Source organism: Uloborus diversus, chromosome 4, assembly GCF_026930045.1.
Source record: "Uloborus diversus isolate 005 chromosome 4, Udiv.v.3.1, whole genome shotgun sequence".
Taxonomy (NCBI): domain Eukaryota; kingdom Metazoa; phylum Arthropoda; class Arachnida; order Araneae; family Uloboridae; genus Uloborus; species Uloborus diversus.
In genome coordinates this window covers 25,782,521-25,801,538 of record NC_072734.1, presented here as the reverse complement: position 1 = coordinate 25,801,538, position 19,018 = coordinate 25,782,521, and the positions used below count along the sequence as shown (strand labels likewise).

Here is a 19,018-nt window from a genome sequence, read left to right as displayed (position 1 = left end):
AGGAAAGTGCATTATAATTAATAATATTATTATTGGGAGTCTGTTGACATACATGACCAATAACTTTTCCTCAAAATGTGCTTCAAAGTTTTTAATCAATTTGCAATTCATATTTTGCGCTTTATTAAGGATTAACAATATGAATAAATTCATCTGGTTTATTTCTATACTACATTTTTTTTTTCATTAATCACAAACCACTTTTCAAAAGATAAGCACAAAAATAAAAATGTTGAAGGAAACTTTACCTTTCTGAACAAAATTAAGAAATCAAGATTTGGTGCAGGGTTTTCGAACAAAGACTTTTATTATCGAAGTAAATTTTCTCCGGAAAGGGGGAAAAACCTTAATTTCCTTTCTGAAATTGGTTTCCGAGATGACAATAGACTTTACAAAAACTATGTTTGCTAAAACAAAATACGTAATTTACGTAACGCTGAAATTAGATTCCTAATTACTTCAAATTCTGTATTGTGCCTCTTTTGGTTTTGCAAAATATGCTGATTATTTTTTTCTTTTAACAGAAAAATTTATTTATTGTTTTTCTTTTTTAACATTTGATTTCATTTTCACAAACAATAGTTACATCTCAAAATCTTATTTCTCCTAGATTTCAAAGAAAAAAAATCTAATGAATCTGAAAATTTTAATTCAGCGATATTCTGCTTAGTAAAGTTTGGGTAGTATGAGAAACCGAAGATCTGATCAAAAATTGAAATTCCCTCAATTGATCTACTTAAATGGTTAAAAAAATAACTATGCTATATTAACATAAAGTATTGTACACCAATGGCTTCAAGCTTTTTTTTGGGGAGGAGGCGGCATCTAATATTACGATCAATTTGACACCTTTCCGATAGTCAAAATTTGAATTTAGGTTAAAGACTAATTTGATTAATCACTGTATGTGTGTTAAAATTTTGAGAAACAAAATTATTAATGAAAACGAGCATTTAATTTAGTAAAATAAAAGCAACACTTTTAAATGTAAAGTGCACTTACATTGGAAGCTTATAATAAAACCACGCTATGAAGGGCGTTGACTCATTATCCCTGTTGAAAGGTTGTGTAAAGCAGAGATTCAGACAGCTGAACGTAAATACGTTTAATACGAAACATGGGGACACACATACAGCAAGACATGGAGAAAAGTAGTGAAGCCCGATAAACAAGACTGCGGCTCTTTAAATAGAATAGAGGGCAGATTTTCAGTATCCAATGATGTTTCTCAAATAGCAATAAGCTTTCTCCAAAGTCCGATGGTGGATTAAAGAAGAGATTTTGCGAACTCCGTGGAAAGCTGCAAATGTCTCTTCCAATAAGATATAAGCACAGTTCTTTCTTTTAAACCAATGGAGAAAGCGATTACATTCAACACCCGCCCTTAATCGCTTATTACTAAACAACACAATGACATAAGTTCATGCAATTTAAATTTAGGAAAGAGCCTTAGTAAACATATCAGCAATTTGTTTATCAGTAGAAACATATTCAATATATATATTTTCAACAGTTAAAATATTTCTAATAAACTTCAACTTAACATCAATATGTTTCAATCTACCAGAACTATTTTCATTAGTTATACATTTGATTGCAGACTGATTATCTTCATATATGACAATGTTATTTACAGTAAGAAATTCAAATGCAATATTTTTATAATACACTAGATCTAATAAAGACTTACCAATTGCAAGTACCTCAGCTTCAGTAGAAGAAACAGCTATTGAACTTTGTTTCTTCAAGCTCCATAAAATTGGACACTTTTTATAAAAAATAACGTAACCTGAAACTGATTTTCGATCACGCGGATCTGATGCCCAATCTGAATCAACATAAATAGATAAATCAACATTAGAGTCACAACACTTGCTATACACAATTTTATAATCCGATGTACCTTTTAAATAGCGTAAAATTCTTTTAAGTCCGTTCCAAGTCGATTCTGTTGGATTCTCCTGCAATTGACTGAGACAGTTCACAGTGAACAGTATATCGGGTCGTGTTGTCATCGCAAGATACAATAAAGATCCAACTAGTTCACGGTAAGGTCCTTTGAAGATAGTTCCTTCCTCAAAGTCAGCTGGAGTTGACTTTGCTTCTAAAGGTGTTGCACTCGGCTTGCACTCACTCATGTTAAATCTCTTCAATAGTTTAAGAATATACTCCTTTTGATCTAGCACTAATTTAGTAGGCGTAAATTCCAAACGAATTCCTAAAAATTCAGAAGCTGGTTCGAGTTTGGACATCTGAAATTCATTTTGAAGAAGTTTAATCACAATCATTATTTCTGAAACATCTGATCCAGCGATAAGAATATCATCAACATATAAAGAAATTATTATTTTTCTTCCATTCACAATTCTGATGAAAATACACGGTTCCGAGTTTAATTGCTTAAAATTAATTTTTAACATAAATTGCGAAAATCTGAAGAACCATTGTCTAGGAGCTTGTTTTAATCCGTATAAACTTTTATTTAATTTGCATACTCTGCCAGATGAATCGTTGAATCCTTGTGGCTGTTCCATAGAAACAATTTCTTGCAACTCACCATTCAGAAAAGCTGTTTTCACATCCATCACATAAGCCTTTAAATCCTCTTGAAGAATCGAAACAAGAACTAATCGTAAACAAGGCATCCCAATGACTGGCGAATAAGTTTCTACGTATTCCTTCTGCTGGTCTCCTCTGGCGCAAAGTCTGGCTTTGAGAGGAGTTCCGTCTCTTTTCTTCCTAAACACCCACTTACACTTTATGGGGGTCGCGTTATCAGGGAGATCTACCAGTTCCCAAGTTTTGTTTATCTGGATGGAGCGCAATTCTTCCCCCATCGCGACTTCCAACTGGGCTTGTTGTTCTTCCCGTAGTTTTGAGATGTCATAAAAGGTCAGCGTCTCTTCTGACGTGTACATTGCTTCATATCGTTCTGGTTTTTTACTTTTTCTTTCTGATCGTCGGGGTGCAGCTGCGGGCGTTTTGGTTTCGTTTTCTCCTAACTCTTTATTTACATTTCTGTCGTGTTTTTCCTCGTCTTTTTCTTCTCTTTTCGGGAGCTCGTCTGGTGAATTACTTCTACCTTGCACATATACTTTTTTTTCATTGAAGCGAACATTACGTGACACAATAACTCTGTGCGTATCAGGATCCATTAATCGATATCCCATGCTAGAATACCCAATGATGATCATTTGTTTAGATTTCGGATCTAATTTTTGTCTGCGAGTATCCGGAATTTTGGCATAAGCATCACTTCCAAATAGTTGTATTTGATTTAAATCCGGTTTCTGGGAATATTTTACTTCAAAGTGACATTTCATTTATGCTTGAACTAGGGATTCTGTTATGAATATATGCTGCTACTTCAATAGCATATCCCCAACAGTTCTTAGGTAAATTTGCATCATATAAAAGTGCACGGGCTTTATCAAAAAGTGATCTGTTCATCCGCTCTGAAATTCCGTTCAATTCGTGAGTGTAAGGGGGGCCGGGATCTATCGTAACTCCAAGTTTATTTGCTATCACTTTAAGTTCACCTGAAACATATTCCTGGGCATTATCACAACGAATATTTCGAACGCTTTCATTCAATTTGAGAAACTTTTTGATTTCCATGGGAACATCACTTTTCTTTTTAAGAAGACGAACTTCACAAAAACGAGAATAATCATCAACTAATGCTAACACATACCTTTCACCCGCTTGAGTTGGTGGGTTGACCGCACCGCATAGGTCAGAATGGATTGTCATCATGGGAGCTTTTTCTCTTCTTCGGTTTCCTATTCCTATAGGGTTCGCGAACTGCTTCGCTAACACACAGTTTTCACAAAATTTTTCGCTTATTGGTAATCCTAGTTTAATCAGAACATGGTTTCCGGAGTGTCCTAAATAGCGATGCCACAGTTCACCTCCATCTTTTTCTGCAACAAAGGAATTTGAAATGAAAGGAACAAAATCACTTGCATATTGACCTTTTGAATTCAGCTTGCACAAAACGAAATTTGTACTTCCCTTTTCAATAACTGCTTTGTCATTTTTGAAGCTCACAGTGTATCCAGCTTTTTGTATCTGTTTCACTGAAATGAGGTTTCCATTTAGTTCTGGAACATATAACACATCTTTCAGTAGGATCTCCTGCACACCGTCACCTAATACACCGCGAATAGTTCCTATTCCTTTTACTTCCAGTTTACTGGTTTTTGCAGCGCATGACACAGTTCCTGAGGATGGTTTTAACTCCTCAAACCATTCCCGATGTGCACACATATGAGCTGTAGATCCGCTATCTACTATAAATGACCGATGTTCTACTTCGCCAACAACGAAAGTCACTGCAACTGCTCCATTCTTTGATGATGTATTTTTTTCTGTCTGGACTGTGCAATTCCTCTTAAAATGTCCTTTTCTTCCGCACTGGTAGCAAATTATGTTACTTCTACAAAATTTCGCAATGTGCCCTGTTTTGCGACACTTGTTACTCACTACCCGATGATTTGTCGAAAAGGCTGCACCATTTGATGACTCTGCTTTCCAAGATTTGGGCTCCGAGACTCGACGATCTCTCATCAGCGCTTCAGCATCCAGAAGACGACCGCAAACAAACTCTAAAGTCAAGTTCTCCGAAGGCTGATTTTCTATTGCAGATTTCGATGCGTCATACTCTGCTGGAAGAGACATCAAAAGATAGACAATACTATCCATGTCACTCACTTTCACGCCACACGGTTTTAGTTGGGTAACGAACCTGTTCACTTCATCAATATGCTCCTGCATGGCTGAGTCCTTTTTCATTTTCAAAGCTGAAAGTCTCTTTCTAACCAATATCTGACTGACCGCTCCTTTTCGAACATAGATCGATTTCAATTTTGCAATTACTTCAGCACAAGTCTTTTCTTCCGAAAGCGAAACTAAAACTTTATCACTAAGAAATGATAACATCAAGGCATAGGCCTTCTTACTCGCTAAAAGTTCATTAGCTTTCGAAGAATCCGCTTCACGTTCCAAATACACCTCTAAATTCTTTGCTGCGAAAACCGCTTCCATTCTCCTGCACCACAGAGAGAAATTCATTCCGTCAAAAGGCTCAACGGAATATTTTATCTCGTCCTCCATGTTACTCCGCTACTGCAGTGATTTAGTAGCTGGGTGAAACTTAGAACTAACCACGCTCTGCTGTTGAAAGGTTGTGTAAAGCAGAGATTCAGACAGCTGAACGTAAATACGTTTAATACGAAACATGGGGACACACATACAGCAAGACATGGAGAAAGGTAGTGAAGCCCGATAAACAAGACTGCGGCTCTTTAAATAGAATAGAGGGCAGATTTTCAGTATCCAATGATGTTTCTCAAATAGCAATAAGCTTTCTCCAAAGTCCGATGGTGGATTAAAGAAGATATTTTGCGAACTCCGTGGAAAGCTGCAAATGTCTCTACCAATAAGATATAAGCACAGTTCTTTCTTTTAAACCAATGGAGAAAGCGATTACATTCAACAATCCCATCTTCCTAAAAAATTCTTTGAAATTCTGAAAATGATTTGGATGGACTTTCGGATAATTGAAGTTTTACTGTATATTGAAAATTTCTCAAGATAACATGCGAAAATACGGGGAATTTCAGACTAAAAATAAAGTTGTCATCATTGCTTCATGGTTATTTAACTAATGCGATCGTTGCACTTAATCCATTGTCTAGCTATTTAGCTCCAAATTCAAGAAGCATTGTTACATACGAATGAAGGTGACCGGTTGCTTTAAAGTTGTTGCTCACAATTTTTTACTCGTAATATTGAACGTGATGAGCCTCATGGCTCAGCATAGCGGGCCCCATACTCTCCTCGGTCCGTAGATTGGGAACCGCTGCGCTGTTGCAAATGATGGAGTATTTATGCAAATAAATACAGATATTGCAGAAGAATTAATTCAGGCGTGTGGAAAAAGTAATGTGGGTGCGGTATCACATATTTTTGCCATTTTGCACTGAAAAGTGGGTTACGAGAGCAAACTAACAGTTTAAGCAGAACGATTGGAGATATAGGTTAGTTAGAGTTCACCACCAGGTGATATGAGAGATGCGTGGTACATACGTATAGCTTGCAAGTAAATTAAAATCAGTAGGTGGAAGCAGTTTTGTCCTTATAATGGACTGATATGAAAAGAATAGCCAATAATTGTGCTGCAGATGTTCTATCATTGAAGCTGCAATTGTCAACAAAGTGGAAGCTTAAATAAATTAAGCAACACACCAGCAAGAGTCGGCAAGCAATAGTGCGGTTCAACGTGTAAATGAAGGGAAAAGCTTAAGCGATGCGTAGTAAGCACCTTAGCACACATTGTTAAAAATTCAGGAAGATTCTCTAGTAATTGTTACTGTAAAATGGCGAACTTACAGCATCGCTGATTTTTACTTTAATTTATACCGGAGATATAAGCGAGCCCAGTTCCAATTGGTTGCTGTGGCCTACCGAGGAAACCGTAAAATTTTACAGTAACATTTGATTTTTACGGTAATAAATACTGGCAACATGGATGCCAGTAACAATTACCGTAAATTTGCCGGAAAATTTTTAACAGTGCACCAGAGGAAGGTTAATTTTAGCTACGTGTTCGTTGGTCATCTCTACTTCAAAGGGGGAACATCTGTCTGCGGCTCGGTTATTGACTATTCCAGAGTAATGAGTTCATAACAAGGATGAAACTTGTTTCTAGATGCCTGTCGGTATATAGCATTTAATTCCGCATTATTACTGGATTTAATGCGGTAACTTATAGCTTAGAAAAATGGTGCCTTACCTTGGCCAGTGCGACATGTTGAAACCTGTCAAACGCCAACTGGTTCTCTTCGCCTGTCTTCCCCTGCAGTTGTCCTCGTAGAATCCTGGCTGTGGTGACCGTCGTGAGGCCCATGCCATCCCCGATGAATAGGATCACGTTGCGGGCTACGGCGCTTCCGCTCTCTTTAGAATCCCTCAAATTTCGAAGAAGTTGTGCCTTTGCCTGGTCATACCAGTACTTCCGATCTGAAAAAACAATAAATAAATGAATTTAAATTCATTTCTAACAAATCAAATTTTTTGCAATCAAAGATTGCAGCTGGGTAAAAACTCTGCGTTTTTGATAACAAAATATATTTTTTGAAAATTTGTTTAACTTTTCATATTTTTTTTACTCATAAACAAGCTAGCACAAAAGAACGCTGATGAATAGCAACATTTCAAAAATTGTCAGAATTGTTGCAAAGTGATTGTAGCGAGATTTTAAAAATTATAGCAACTTAATCATTCCAGGAGTTCTATTAAATACGAAAATTCCACAAAAAAAAAAAAAAAAAAAAAAAAAAAAAACTAGATCGGAAAACCGATTTAGATTGTCTTTAAAATTGAAATTGTACACTGAATAAATTCTATAATACCCCTTAAAGTCCACTTAAATTTCCATTAAAATGTATAATAATCCATAAACTTCATCATTCAACTCAAATATTGCCGAGATATCCCGGATACTCAGTCTCACTCATATTTACCATGCCTAAGGGCTTAATGTTAGTACATAAAATGCGATAATTTTGAAAAACTCAACTTCTTAAAATTGTTGAATAACCAACTGAAAAAAAAGAGCATAAGCGAATATATATATATTTTTTCTTATATCAACATTATAAATATGGTTTATTGTTTATACCAAACTTTAAAAGCTGGTCATTTTTCTAAAGTCTTTGAAATTTTCAATTAAAGGGGGAAAGAACGCTTGTTCAAAATTTTCCTCAGTGCAAACCCTAATAACGGCTAAAATCTAGTCTCAGAGACTAGATTATAGGGGAAGGTCGTTTAGTATTGGACAGCGGTTAGTACCGAACAAGGGCTACTTCTTAATTCTGCCGCCATGGGCAGCACGTACTGGGTCAACATAGTGTGCCGTATTGGGGAAGAAAGTCACAGACGCCATAGTGGTTCAAATCAACTGTTCGTTCTGGTGTGCAAAGCTAGTTGTTTGTTTGCTGAGAGAATTGCAGTGCACGAACTTAACTTCAGGGGCATATATTTACACATAGAGTAAGATATATTGTTTCATTGTTATACATTTAGACTGATAGTATATTAATCTAAGTATTATAAGCTATAAAATGCCTAGCTTAAGTAATAACCTAGTGGTGGTTAAACAACTGCAGCTTTACAGTCCGGTTGTATCGGACAAAGTTACTGGCACCAAAATAAAATACTGACTGTGTTTTTCTTTGTCCAACAGGTTGAAATAGAAAAATCATGACATAAATGGGACGAGAGAGAGAGAAAAAAATATGAAAGAAGCCATTGAAAAAGTTGTTGCCCTTAATCAAACAAAATAGTGAAAATTTTTATTAAGAAACCTAAACTGGTTTAACAAAAAAAAAAAAGGCATGGTTCTCAAACATTGATCGCTAATTCATTTTAGAGATTTTTCATTCTCAAGAATCATTATCAATGTCAGTAGTCCTATAAATCGCTAACAAAATTAATTATCTCGCTCATTTGTAAAACTGAAATGCATGCAGATCTATAAACATCCATTTTAAAACTGCCCCTTCTGTTTCAAATTAAATTGAGTTTATAACCATTTAGCTATTCTTAATCAATTTCGATAGAAAATTCCAGACTTATGCCACTCTTTTGCAAACGAAGTATGTGTTTGTTACTATCCTAACGAGTAAAAATTTTTTTCTTACTTATTTGTATTAAAACTGCAAAACGGGAAAAATATTTCGTTACTTTATTCAAAATCAAAATGAGAGTTCGTAAATTTCGAGTGCTAAATAACATAAGAAAAATGTATTACATGATAGAAGGATAAAGATTTCTATGAAATACTTAAGCAAGATGTTCATACTATAAACACTTTATACGACTTTTGAAACCATAAATTCATACTCTGTTTGTTTCATAAACATTGAATTAGTACATCTAATTTTGACTTTGCTATTTCAAAAATGATTCTCGGCACATTTTAATTTAATAATAAGCATATCTTTTGTGTTCACGGTGCAAAATTTTAGACTAATTTTCCATTACGTTTTCTAGGGGAATCGTCGGAATGCTAAATGTATAAGCGAGAGTTTCAATCTATTTAGTTAAGTCACGAATCCACCCATTTTACATAGCCCTGGAAACAACCCGCCTAGCGAAACAACTGGCTGCATTCAGAATGCAAAAGGGTTGGACAACTGTAGTGTTCTGCGTACTGCACAATTTCCACTTCGTTAATATAACTAAGGATATTGAAAGCAGAAGCTTTAGAAATTCATTCGAATTACAAGTATTCGTAAAACAAGAGATAATCATTCGAATTACAAGTATTCGTAAAAAAAGAGATAACACTGGATTTTTACTTCCTTTTACAAAAAAAGAAGTATTGTATTCGCGAAAAAATTTTCATTCAAAAATCGGCCTTAATTTCCATTTTGCTCACCCCCGAATGAATGTTGAGTTTTTTTTTTCAACCCGACCACACGTGGATATATGCCTAGGAACGTACATATACTCGAAATATCCATTTTGACAATCCCCGAGTTAATTACAACGCGTTTTCTCGTGACGTCTGTATGTACGTATGTATGAGCGTATGTGTGTATGTGTATATGTATGTCGCATAACTCAAGAACGAAATATCCTAGAAAGTTGAAATTTATTACTTAGACTCCTAGTGGGGTCTAGTTGTGCACCTTCCTTTTTGGTTGCATTCGGATGCTCCTAAGGGGGTCTTTTGCCCCTTTTTTGGGGGGGGGGAAATCATTGTTAATTTTGATGTAAACTCAAGTGTTGTTATAATTTGGCGAACACTAGGCGATATATCGCCAGTTTTTTTCTTCGCCAAGTTTTGTCGCCAACTTGGCAACAAATTTGGTGATTTTTTTTTTTTTAAATCTGGTTTTAATTTGGTCACTGTTGGTGATATTTAGAGAGTAAACTATTAAATCACATTAAAACTGCAAATTATGAGAAAATGACATTATATTGGAGTAAAAGGAAGTCATGTGATGCACACATCAGCTCGTTTAAATCAATAATATAGACTCTTTGCTCATGTCTGCCGTAGTGTCTAGCTAAAGAAAATAAATACATTTTAAAATTAAAATAACTATGCAAGCCTGTTTTTAAAGATACTTTCTGATGCTGTTATTCAATTTTTCTGATTTTTACACTTAGGATTAAAACTCGATAACAAAATGTACAGGCAGTTATCAAAATAATGGGAACACCTGAGAATAAAAGTGACTATTTTGATAGCGCTTTTTAAGTAATAAAGAACAGAATTAGATATGCTTTTTTTTATAAATAGCAATGTACATATTCTGGTACTGTACTATTTGGTGGTTTAACCGAAGTTCTGGAAGTCATGTATTTTTTTCAAGCACGAACCTCTCAAATTTTTAAAGAGGCCAAATTGTTGGAGCGCGTCTAGCAGAAGCAAGTGCAACTGAAACTTTTCAACTTTTTGGCTCATCTAAAAGTACATTATCTAAAGTCATGACAGCATACCCACAGCGCGGTAAGACAAGCTCGACAAACCAAAATAGTGGGCGGAAAGAGAAACTCAGGGAAATAAACCGACGGGTATTGAAGTGGATTGTAATGTCTAAAAAGCAAACAACAGCAGCAAAAGTGACTACAGAACTCAATCACCATATAGAGTCACCACTGTGAGCTATTAAAGTCAGAAGAGCACCTTTATAAACAGAACATTTACGGCAGTGCAGCGATTCCCAAAATTTTTTCCCCAAGCGTTTCCATTATTTTGATAACTACCTGTATATATTATGCATATGTTCCCATTAATATTTCATTTATGGAGTAGTGACATAAATATTAAAAAACGAGTATTAGTTACACTAACGATAACGAAAAATGGGATATAAATATAATAATGACAGCAGTAGATCATCAAAGAGAATTTGGGGGGTTGAACTCCCGCAAAGATCATGCTTTTAATCAACATTGCCAATTCTAATACGATAGCACGGATACAAGTAAGCACTCTTATGACCCGCCTTCTACAATTTAAATTTATAAATTAATGAAATTAATTTATAATATATAATTATTAAAATTAATGATTTTTAATATTCATTAGATGACAGTTATCATAGTATATTCATTGCTAAAATTAGTGTTGAAAATCACAAAAGGGATACTGCGCTCATTGCTATTAAATTGAGAGCAATATAATATTTTGTATACATTAACAGCTGAGCCGTGTTTGAAGTAGCTGCAAGATTAAATCATTATCTATTTATTGAAATTATAAAAATACACAGCAAATGCATTAAACTCTTAAGCATTGTGTTAGAATGCTCAGCAATAGCTTAAAATTACTATAAAGAAATATTTCCTTGATATTAGTTTATATTTAACAGAAAATTATTTTAAAAAAAAGTACGGAATAAGTATAAAAACGACCAAAGATAAAAAAAAAATGCTTCGTAACTATTTCTACCCATTTTTCTTAACAAAAATCTGATTTAATGATTTAATAAACATACCTTAATTTGATGAAATGCAATTTGATAAAAAAATAATGACTTTACTTACCGGATATTAATTTCTTTTTCTCAGTGCTTAGGTACGCATTTAAGGACTTTTTTTTAATAGACTGTGCTCCCACTAACTTTACTTGAAGTATTTCAGATGAAAGAGATGTACCAAGTCTGCATGTTTTTATGCTGAAGCTTTAACTTTATTCCAGGGGTTTTGCTTCCAGGAAGAGCAGGTTTTAATTCTTCATCATTGTTGCAACTAAAATCTATGTTGTTACAAAGTTCTTCATCAATTAAATATGCAACCAGCTTTACAATTATTTCCTTCTTTGAGTTTTTCCTCATAAAAAATCCTTCAACCTAGTTACTACTATTTTGCAAAACTTCCAAACATTTCTTGCCATTAAAAAGCAACTCAATCTTAGATTTTATTATGAATGCTTATTGCTCTTAAAAAGACGCAAAATATCATTTCTTGAGTTACTCTGTTTTCCAAATGGCTTCCATTGATAATTTAAATTGAAAAAACAGTTTGAAAAGTACAGGACTTCATAAATGAATTTCAAGTAATTTATTTTTAATTGAAAAAAAAAAAAAAACTTTTATTGCTGCAAAAAAACCTTTTTTTAATCAGAGAACATTTGACCAAGAGAGAACATTTAGTAAATGCATTCGTTTTAATTTAGTATTCTGTAACGTGTAACATAATGAACGAGCAGAATGAATAAGAACTATTAAGAAAGAACATCCTTTAAGTTAAAAAATGTACCCCCTCTCCCTATGAAAAGAAGTTAGTCACCATATGCCTTTCTTCGTGAAAGCCGAACATTAGCAGAATAAAAGAAAACGAATGGAATAATCTAATTCTATTATATTTTCCACACATTTTAGCTTCTCTTGAATCCTTAAATGGAGCCATTTTTTTTTCTCTTAATCGTTAATCGATATTTAATCAAGTTGTAACCAAGAAATGTCCCGACATTCTATGTTAATATTCAGGAATCTAATCCAAAAAATTCAAATCACTTTCTCTTATTTCTGTTCGTTTTTCATCAAGAAATTCCTTTCAATCGTAGCCACTGTTGTTTGGACATATCTATTCGTCATGTCCCCTTTGTTCGTTTTGTGATGTCCTTGGTTGTGATTCCGTTCGCAATTTCCATTTCAATCGTTTCAATGAAGTGGAAAGTTTCGGGGTTTTTTATGCCAGTCCCTTTTCTATCTCTCACTCAAAAACATTTCTATGGATTTCATTTGCTTTTTTTTTTTACCAACTTCATTTCTTTGATACATTTGATTCCCAACGTTGACAATTTACCAGAACATAAATGTGATGTGAGCTGTCAGCAGTGAATATTTCGCACGGCACACGAAATATTTTTTATGAATACTATCTAAAGGTTTTTCTTAAAATAATTACCTTTTCGGGTGCTTAAAAAAAACCCGCAAAAGTACAGTCCAGTTATATTGAAAAAAAAAACCCCTCATTAAATGTAATTAGAGCTTGTTTCTAAACATTTGGAAGAGTTTCTAAAACATTTTTGTTTCTTAAAATACGTAAATATATAACGTAAACTATGACGTAATTATACAGTTAACGTAACATAACAGTTATCAACAGTAAATAAATTATATAACAGTCATTAACGTAAAAAACCAGAACAGTTAGAGTTAAAGTTAGCTTCATTTACCGTACGTAGAGAGTGTTTCCAAACATATTAAATGCACAGAAAATCATTTCTAAGTTTTTCATTTGCTTATTTTGTCCATTTTGTTGATACATTTGATTCTCAACGTTGACAATTTACTAGAACATCAATGTGATAAGCTGTCAGCAATAAATATTTCACTCTTCACATGGAATATTTTTTCTAAGCGGTTTCTAAAAACTTTACTTCATAAAATAATTGCACTGTAAATCTTCGGATACTTCATGAAGACATTTTGAACATTTTTCGAACTCACACACATGTTCTTTTTGTAAGACACTTTGAAGGAAATTTTTTGAAACTGTTTACAAAACACCTACTAAAACACATTTCACAACACTTCTCTTAACATATCTTTTTAGAATATTTTTCAAACACTGACACAGTTCGGAACTTTTAGAGCACTTAACAGAAAACTTTCTGCAGCAGTTACGGGACACTCCTTTGTTTGTAGGGTTAGTTTTTACAGCTACTTTCGGTCTTCGACCAAGGACGGCATTCGCGCAACCACCCAACAGCAGTTCATCACAAAAAAAGTTTCTAGTAGAATTAAGGGATTCTATTGACTTGTAGTTAAACTAAAACTATTGAAATTACATTTGCACGCTAGAATGCCATGATTTCGTAAGTGTGCTCAAGTTCTAAAATTAGTTTTAAAGTTTGAATGTTACAAATATCCTGAGCGGGACACATTCGGAACTGATTCGGACCACATTTAAAGACACTTTCTTTTTAACGGAGGAAATTCGGAACACAGTTTAATGTATATTCATGTGCTACTAAAACACTTTTTCTAAAAAAAAAAGTGTAGTAAGGTGTTCCAAACCTGTTTTCAATGACTACGGGGAATTAGCTGATTGGCAGGGTACCATTTCGAATATGAAGAAGAACGTAAAAGCATACGGTAATTACAATTAATGTTACCCTCGTTAAATATAACAAAAGCATTTTTTAAACATTGCGTCTCATCTTATGTGGACCAATAGAAAAAGAAATGTGCTTTAAGAAAACGCTAATGGTACACTGTTAAAAAAATATCCTGAAATTTTACGCTAAAAGTCACTGGTATTCATATTGCCAGTAATTTTTACCGTAAAATCCTATTTTACTGTAAAATTTAACGGTAGAATAAACGAGAGTTAAAAAAAGTAAAATACGCACAGCAGGTCCGATCTCGGGACCTTCGGATAGGCAGGATGCGTTGCTGCTCACCATACGAGTGAGGGGAAATACGGTCTTATCAGTTTCGCACTGTAAGTCACATGGTGTATCAGTTGGCCCTGCAAATCGTATATTTTTCGGTACAATTTCCTGTAATTATTTTCTGCACTGTAAACACTCCATTTTACAGTAACAGTTACCATAGACGTTTCTTGAATTTTTAACATTGTACGAAACATCAACGTTCGAATCCCACGTATGAATTTCGGAAATGAGCAATTAAAAATTCAATAGTTAGGTCATTTCTTTAAGCAATCCTGATCTTAAAACTTCTCGGTCGTCAATGCGGCCTTCAGTCAAAATTGCATATCAAAACACAAATGGATATCGGAAACTGAAAAAATCGACACTAAAACAAGTTTTTAAATAAATCCACAGAAAGAGGGGGAAGAAAATTTATTTTCCAATTTAAAAAAATATTTGAGCCGAGTTAATTTTCCTGTCATGTAAAATTTTGAATTATAATATAACAGTAAGTATTTTGAAAGTACATAGGTAGAAATTGTGTTTGATACACTATAGCAGTTAAGGAATGCCTAAATTTCAGTGTTAACTGGGTCAAATTAGATCCAGGCTTGTGGACCCCTTATTTGCAGCTCTTGCAGCTCTAAATTTTTATTTTGTTGACATAGACCTCTTGGTAATCAGCAAACCAGTGTGTACCCGTGGGATTCTCTGTGGACCACTTTGGGAACCACTACTTTATGCATTGGTCAGACGTAACCCCAAGTGATTTCTTTTATGGAGTTTTGTCAAACACTGTTTATACATTACCATTGCATACAACATTGCAAGAACAGAAAGATCACATACGTGTAGCATTATGAAAAATTGACAGTGAAGTACTCTAAAATGTATGGAACGAACGACGAGAGGGGACCCCTCCCCCCTCCAAAAAATACCGGATTTTTGTTCTAAAATATTTTTTTATCAATTTATTGACAAAATTTCTTTAGTCTCCTTCAAAGTGTTTGTCATTAGACGCAATACACATGTCATTCCCCCCCCACACACACACACTGTTCGAAATTCATATGGAGTTCTTAAACTTTGATCCCATTCAGTGCCCTCTGCGAACCAGTTTTGACAGCCTCTACGTCATCAAAACGCTTCATTTTCAGAATTTTTTTTCATCCTCGGCGAATACGGGGGTCGAAGGACGATTGGACACCCCTGAGAAACCAAGTAGCGATTAGTACTGAATTCTCAGTGTGTGGGAACGTTATTGTGGTGAAGGAACTATTCACCTTGATCGCCCGCCTGATTCCAACTCACTCCTGTTTCTTCTGAAATTTCGTTCATCGTAAAATGACGATTCTCGTTGATTTTTTGGCGACTATTTCAACGTTTTCATCATTTTGAGACGTTGAAGGGCGCCCAGAACGAGCATGATCTTCAACGGTCATCTCACCACGTTTAAAGCTTTCAAACTACTCGAAAACTTATGTGAGACTCATAGCATTGTTCTGGAAAGCTTGTTGAAGCATTGGGTAAGCTATTCCGTTGCCGACTTTTTAAGCAGGAAGCAAAATTTCAAGCGAACTCTTTGTTCTTTGAAATCTGCCATAATATATTCGCAGGCGTTAAAGCAATAACACTTGAGAAAACCAACACCATGATCAGACGTTATTAACTGCACTGATGCCACATGCACAGCTGTTTTATAAAGGTCTCTACTTGAGCCATCTAGCTGGAGAACACTCCACTACATTTAGGATTGGCAGCCTGCCAGTAGTCCAGTTTTTTTTGGGTCCCCCTCGTAGAATACAAGTTAGATGTGTGTTGTGTTACGAAAGGCTCACACTTAGAACAATCGTGAATGAAAAGAAACTTGGAATGTTTATCTTTATTTATTTATTTATTATTATTTATTTTTTTTTTGTATCATTAATAGTGCTAAGTGCAATAGTTCATGAAATATAAGTTATTAAAAACGGGATACGTATTCTTTAATGCTAACTCTGAATTTTTTTCATTGCAGGAATTGCAATAAAAGTTTCGGTAATTATTTGCAGGAAATTAAATTATAAAATGTACAAAATTGCAAATACTGTTGTATTTACTTATAAGATACTATACATACACGAACACAAATATTCGCTTCCCGAAGTGTATTTAAAAAAATAAACGCAAATAACAAGAATGACAAATAGAGTTGCGCGTCTAGCAAAACATAGTTTTGTGTTGACATAAATACAGTTATAGTTTCTACTGGGACTCTGTCATTTGCAAATGCATCCTGAAAATCAGCAGGCAAAAGCAAATTAATGACATCATCGCTGCAGGGATGATCACAAATGGAGATTCCTTTGGCGCTGCAAGCTTCATGAATAGCAATGAGCTAAGTGGGCATCTATTTCATTTCATTTTAAAACAATGTCTCTAATCAATATTCCGGCAGCACAAAAGATTCGGCAAAATAAAATTACTTATTTATGATCATTAGTTTCAAATTTGAAGAAAGTAATAAATTTCGGTAATTATTTCTTTCGTTTTCGAACAAATTTCTGCATTTCCATGTTTTCTTCCGAACCGAATGTTGTTCTCTCGTCTGCTTTCGCAATTGCGTTTCGTTCGAGATTAGGTATTCATTCGGTGGACCCTGAATTAATGGGGAGTTTCATTTACATGCTAAACTGTTGTGAATGGAACATGATAATTTAAGCGAATTCTGCCCTTCGGGAAAATACAATAATTAATAATGAATTCCTCATGTGTTGGGAATGGAATTTCGTATATAGAACGTCGTGCACAGATAAGACAAACAAGAACAATACATCGACGATACGTGTTTAAAAGAATAATTTTATCTCCAATTGAATGAAAACTATATGGAATTTCTTGTTTAATCGCGGGCGAAAAGAAACACTCACGGTGACATTAAATTGGGGGGGGGGAATAGTTCAAATACTTTACTATTTGTTGAGTAAATTTTACAAAAGTTGCTTTATTTAATCATGCTTCATATTTCTTTACACTTCAATTGCATTTGTTTTCTATTGAAGTAAAGAAAATCCATAATATATATATATATATATATATATATATATATATATATATATATATATATATATATATATATATATATATATATATATATATATATATATATATATATATATATATATATATATATATATATATTTTTTTTTTTTTTTTTTTTTTTTTTTTTTCAGTATTGAGTTATGGAACCAAAAAAAAAAGGTAATTTTTCCCCAATGCGAGAATGCGAGGAACGGTAACAATTGTTTATTGTTGTTTTTATGTATTTTCTTTTTCTTTCGTTATCAGTAAAATAATTTGTGAATTAAACCATGATAACAGAGTATAGGAAAAAATAAACAGTTTGTCCTTACGTATCGATGGAGTTTTCATTTTTTAAGTTTATTTTTTTTATAAAACAAAAGATATTCAGCAGCAAATGTTGTTTTTTACGCTGTCCCCTCAGACCAGTTATTTACTAAAATTTAAAAAAAATATATTAGACAGTTATATGAAAATCTTGAAATGGTGTTTAGAGTGCAGCGTAAACAATCTGTTAAAACCCTTCCTATTTAATTTTCAAACAAATTAATTTTCAAAATAAATTCTGTAAAATGTGACTTCAAGGTCTCAAATTGTACAAATATAGTTTTAATTTTCAGCATTGCAGTTCAAAACTCAATGAATCCTGCAGTTTGACTAGCAGTTTGGCTAATCACTATTGTTGTTCCTTCTTATTGCCACATCAATGGGATGGTTTGAAAGTAGTTGCACCCCTCCTTAACGTAATCGGTTTATTTGTTGGGTTGAGTTCTTACCGTACGCAGTTATTTTGAAGTCTTAAAAGTCTTAACTACGGTATTAACACCATACATGTGATGCAGAAATCATCACCAGCTTTCTGTGCCTGACCTCCTAAGATTTCGATCGGACGGCACCAGGCAATGCTTTTAAGTGTTTCATTTAGATGTGTCATACTGTAATACCTTTGTAACAATTTTTCATTGTTATTCAATTCTAATAAATCGACTTAAACATCTATTTCATGTCTTTTTTTTTGCATGCTCTTTAGTTTGAAAAGTGTAGCTAATGTCTCTAATTAGATTGCATTAGTCATTAAATACCTTTTCTCTACATAGTATAAAACGAAGTCTCCAAAAAGTGTCTATGTGTTTGAACTCGCAAAACTCGAGAACTACCCGGCCGATTTCGCTGAAATTTTCGCAGTTTGTTCCATTAAGCTCTGAGAAGGTTTGCAGTGCGGTCATTCCAAGCTCGTCAACTTGCAAGATCGAGATTCTCGCTCACGTGATCGGTTGTGTTGTAGAAATGCCGCAAAGTATTATTCTAATCTACTCGAAACTAGCCGCAAGCTAAGTTCGAGTAGATTAAAATGCTACTTTGCGACATTTCTACGTCACAACCGATCACTTGAGCGAAAATCTCGATCTCGCAAGCTGACGAGCTTGGAATGACCACCCAGGACAGTTCGGGAAAAAAATCGATGAATAGTTCTTTTTTATTCCAATTTAGGCCCAATTTAATTTTCACGTAAATTCCTGAGTATGGGAGTGAAAAATTACTTGCACATATTAA

General features: G+C 34.1%; 1 protein-coding gene across 1 annotated transcript in view; it reads right to left on the bottom strand.

Moving 5' to 3' along the window:
- Positions 1-18,398, bottom strand: part of LOC129219963 (alkaline phosphatase, tissue-nonspecific isozyme-like) — a 56,399-nt gene extending 38,001 nt beyond the window's left edge. Inside the window, exons 1-2 of the mRNA XM_054854281.1 lie at positions 18,296-18,398; positions 6,797-7,023 (exon numbers count right to left, since the gene is read on the bottom strand). Of these exons, the coding sequence (XP_054710256.1) occupies positions 6,797-7,023; positions 18,296-18,398 (330 nt within the window). The remainder of the gene's footprint in view (positions 1-6,796; positions 7,024-18,295) is intronic.
- Between the last annotated feature and the right edge of the window lie 620 nt (positions 18,399-19,018).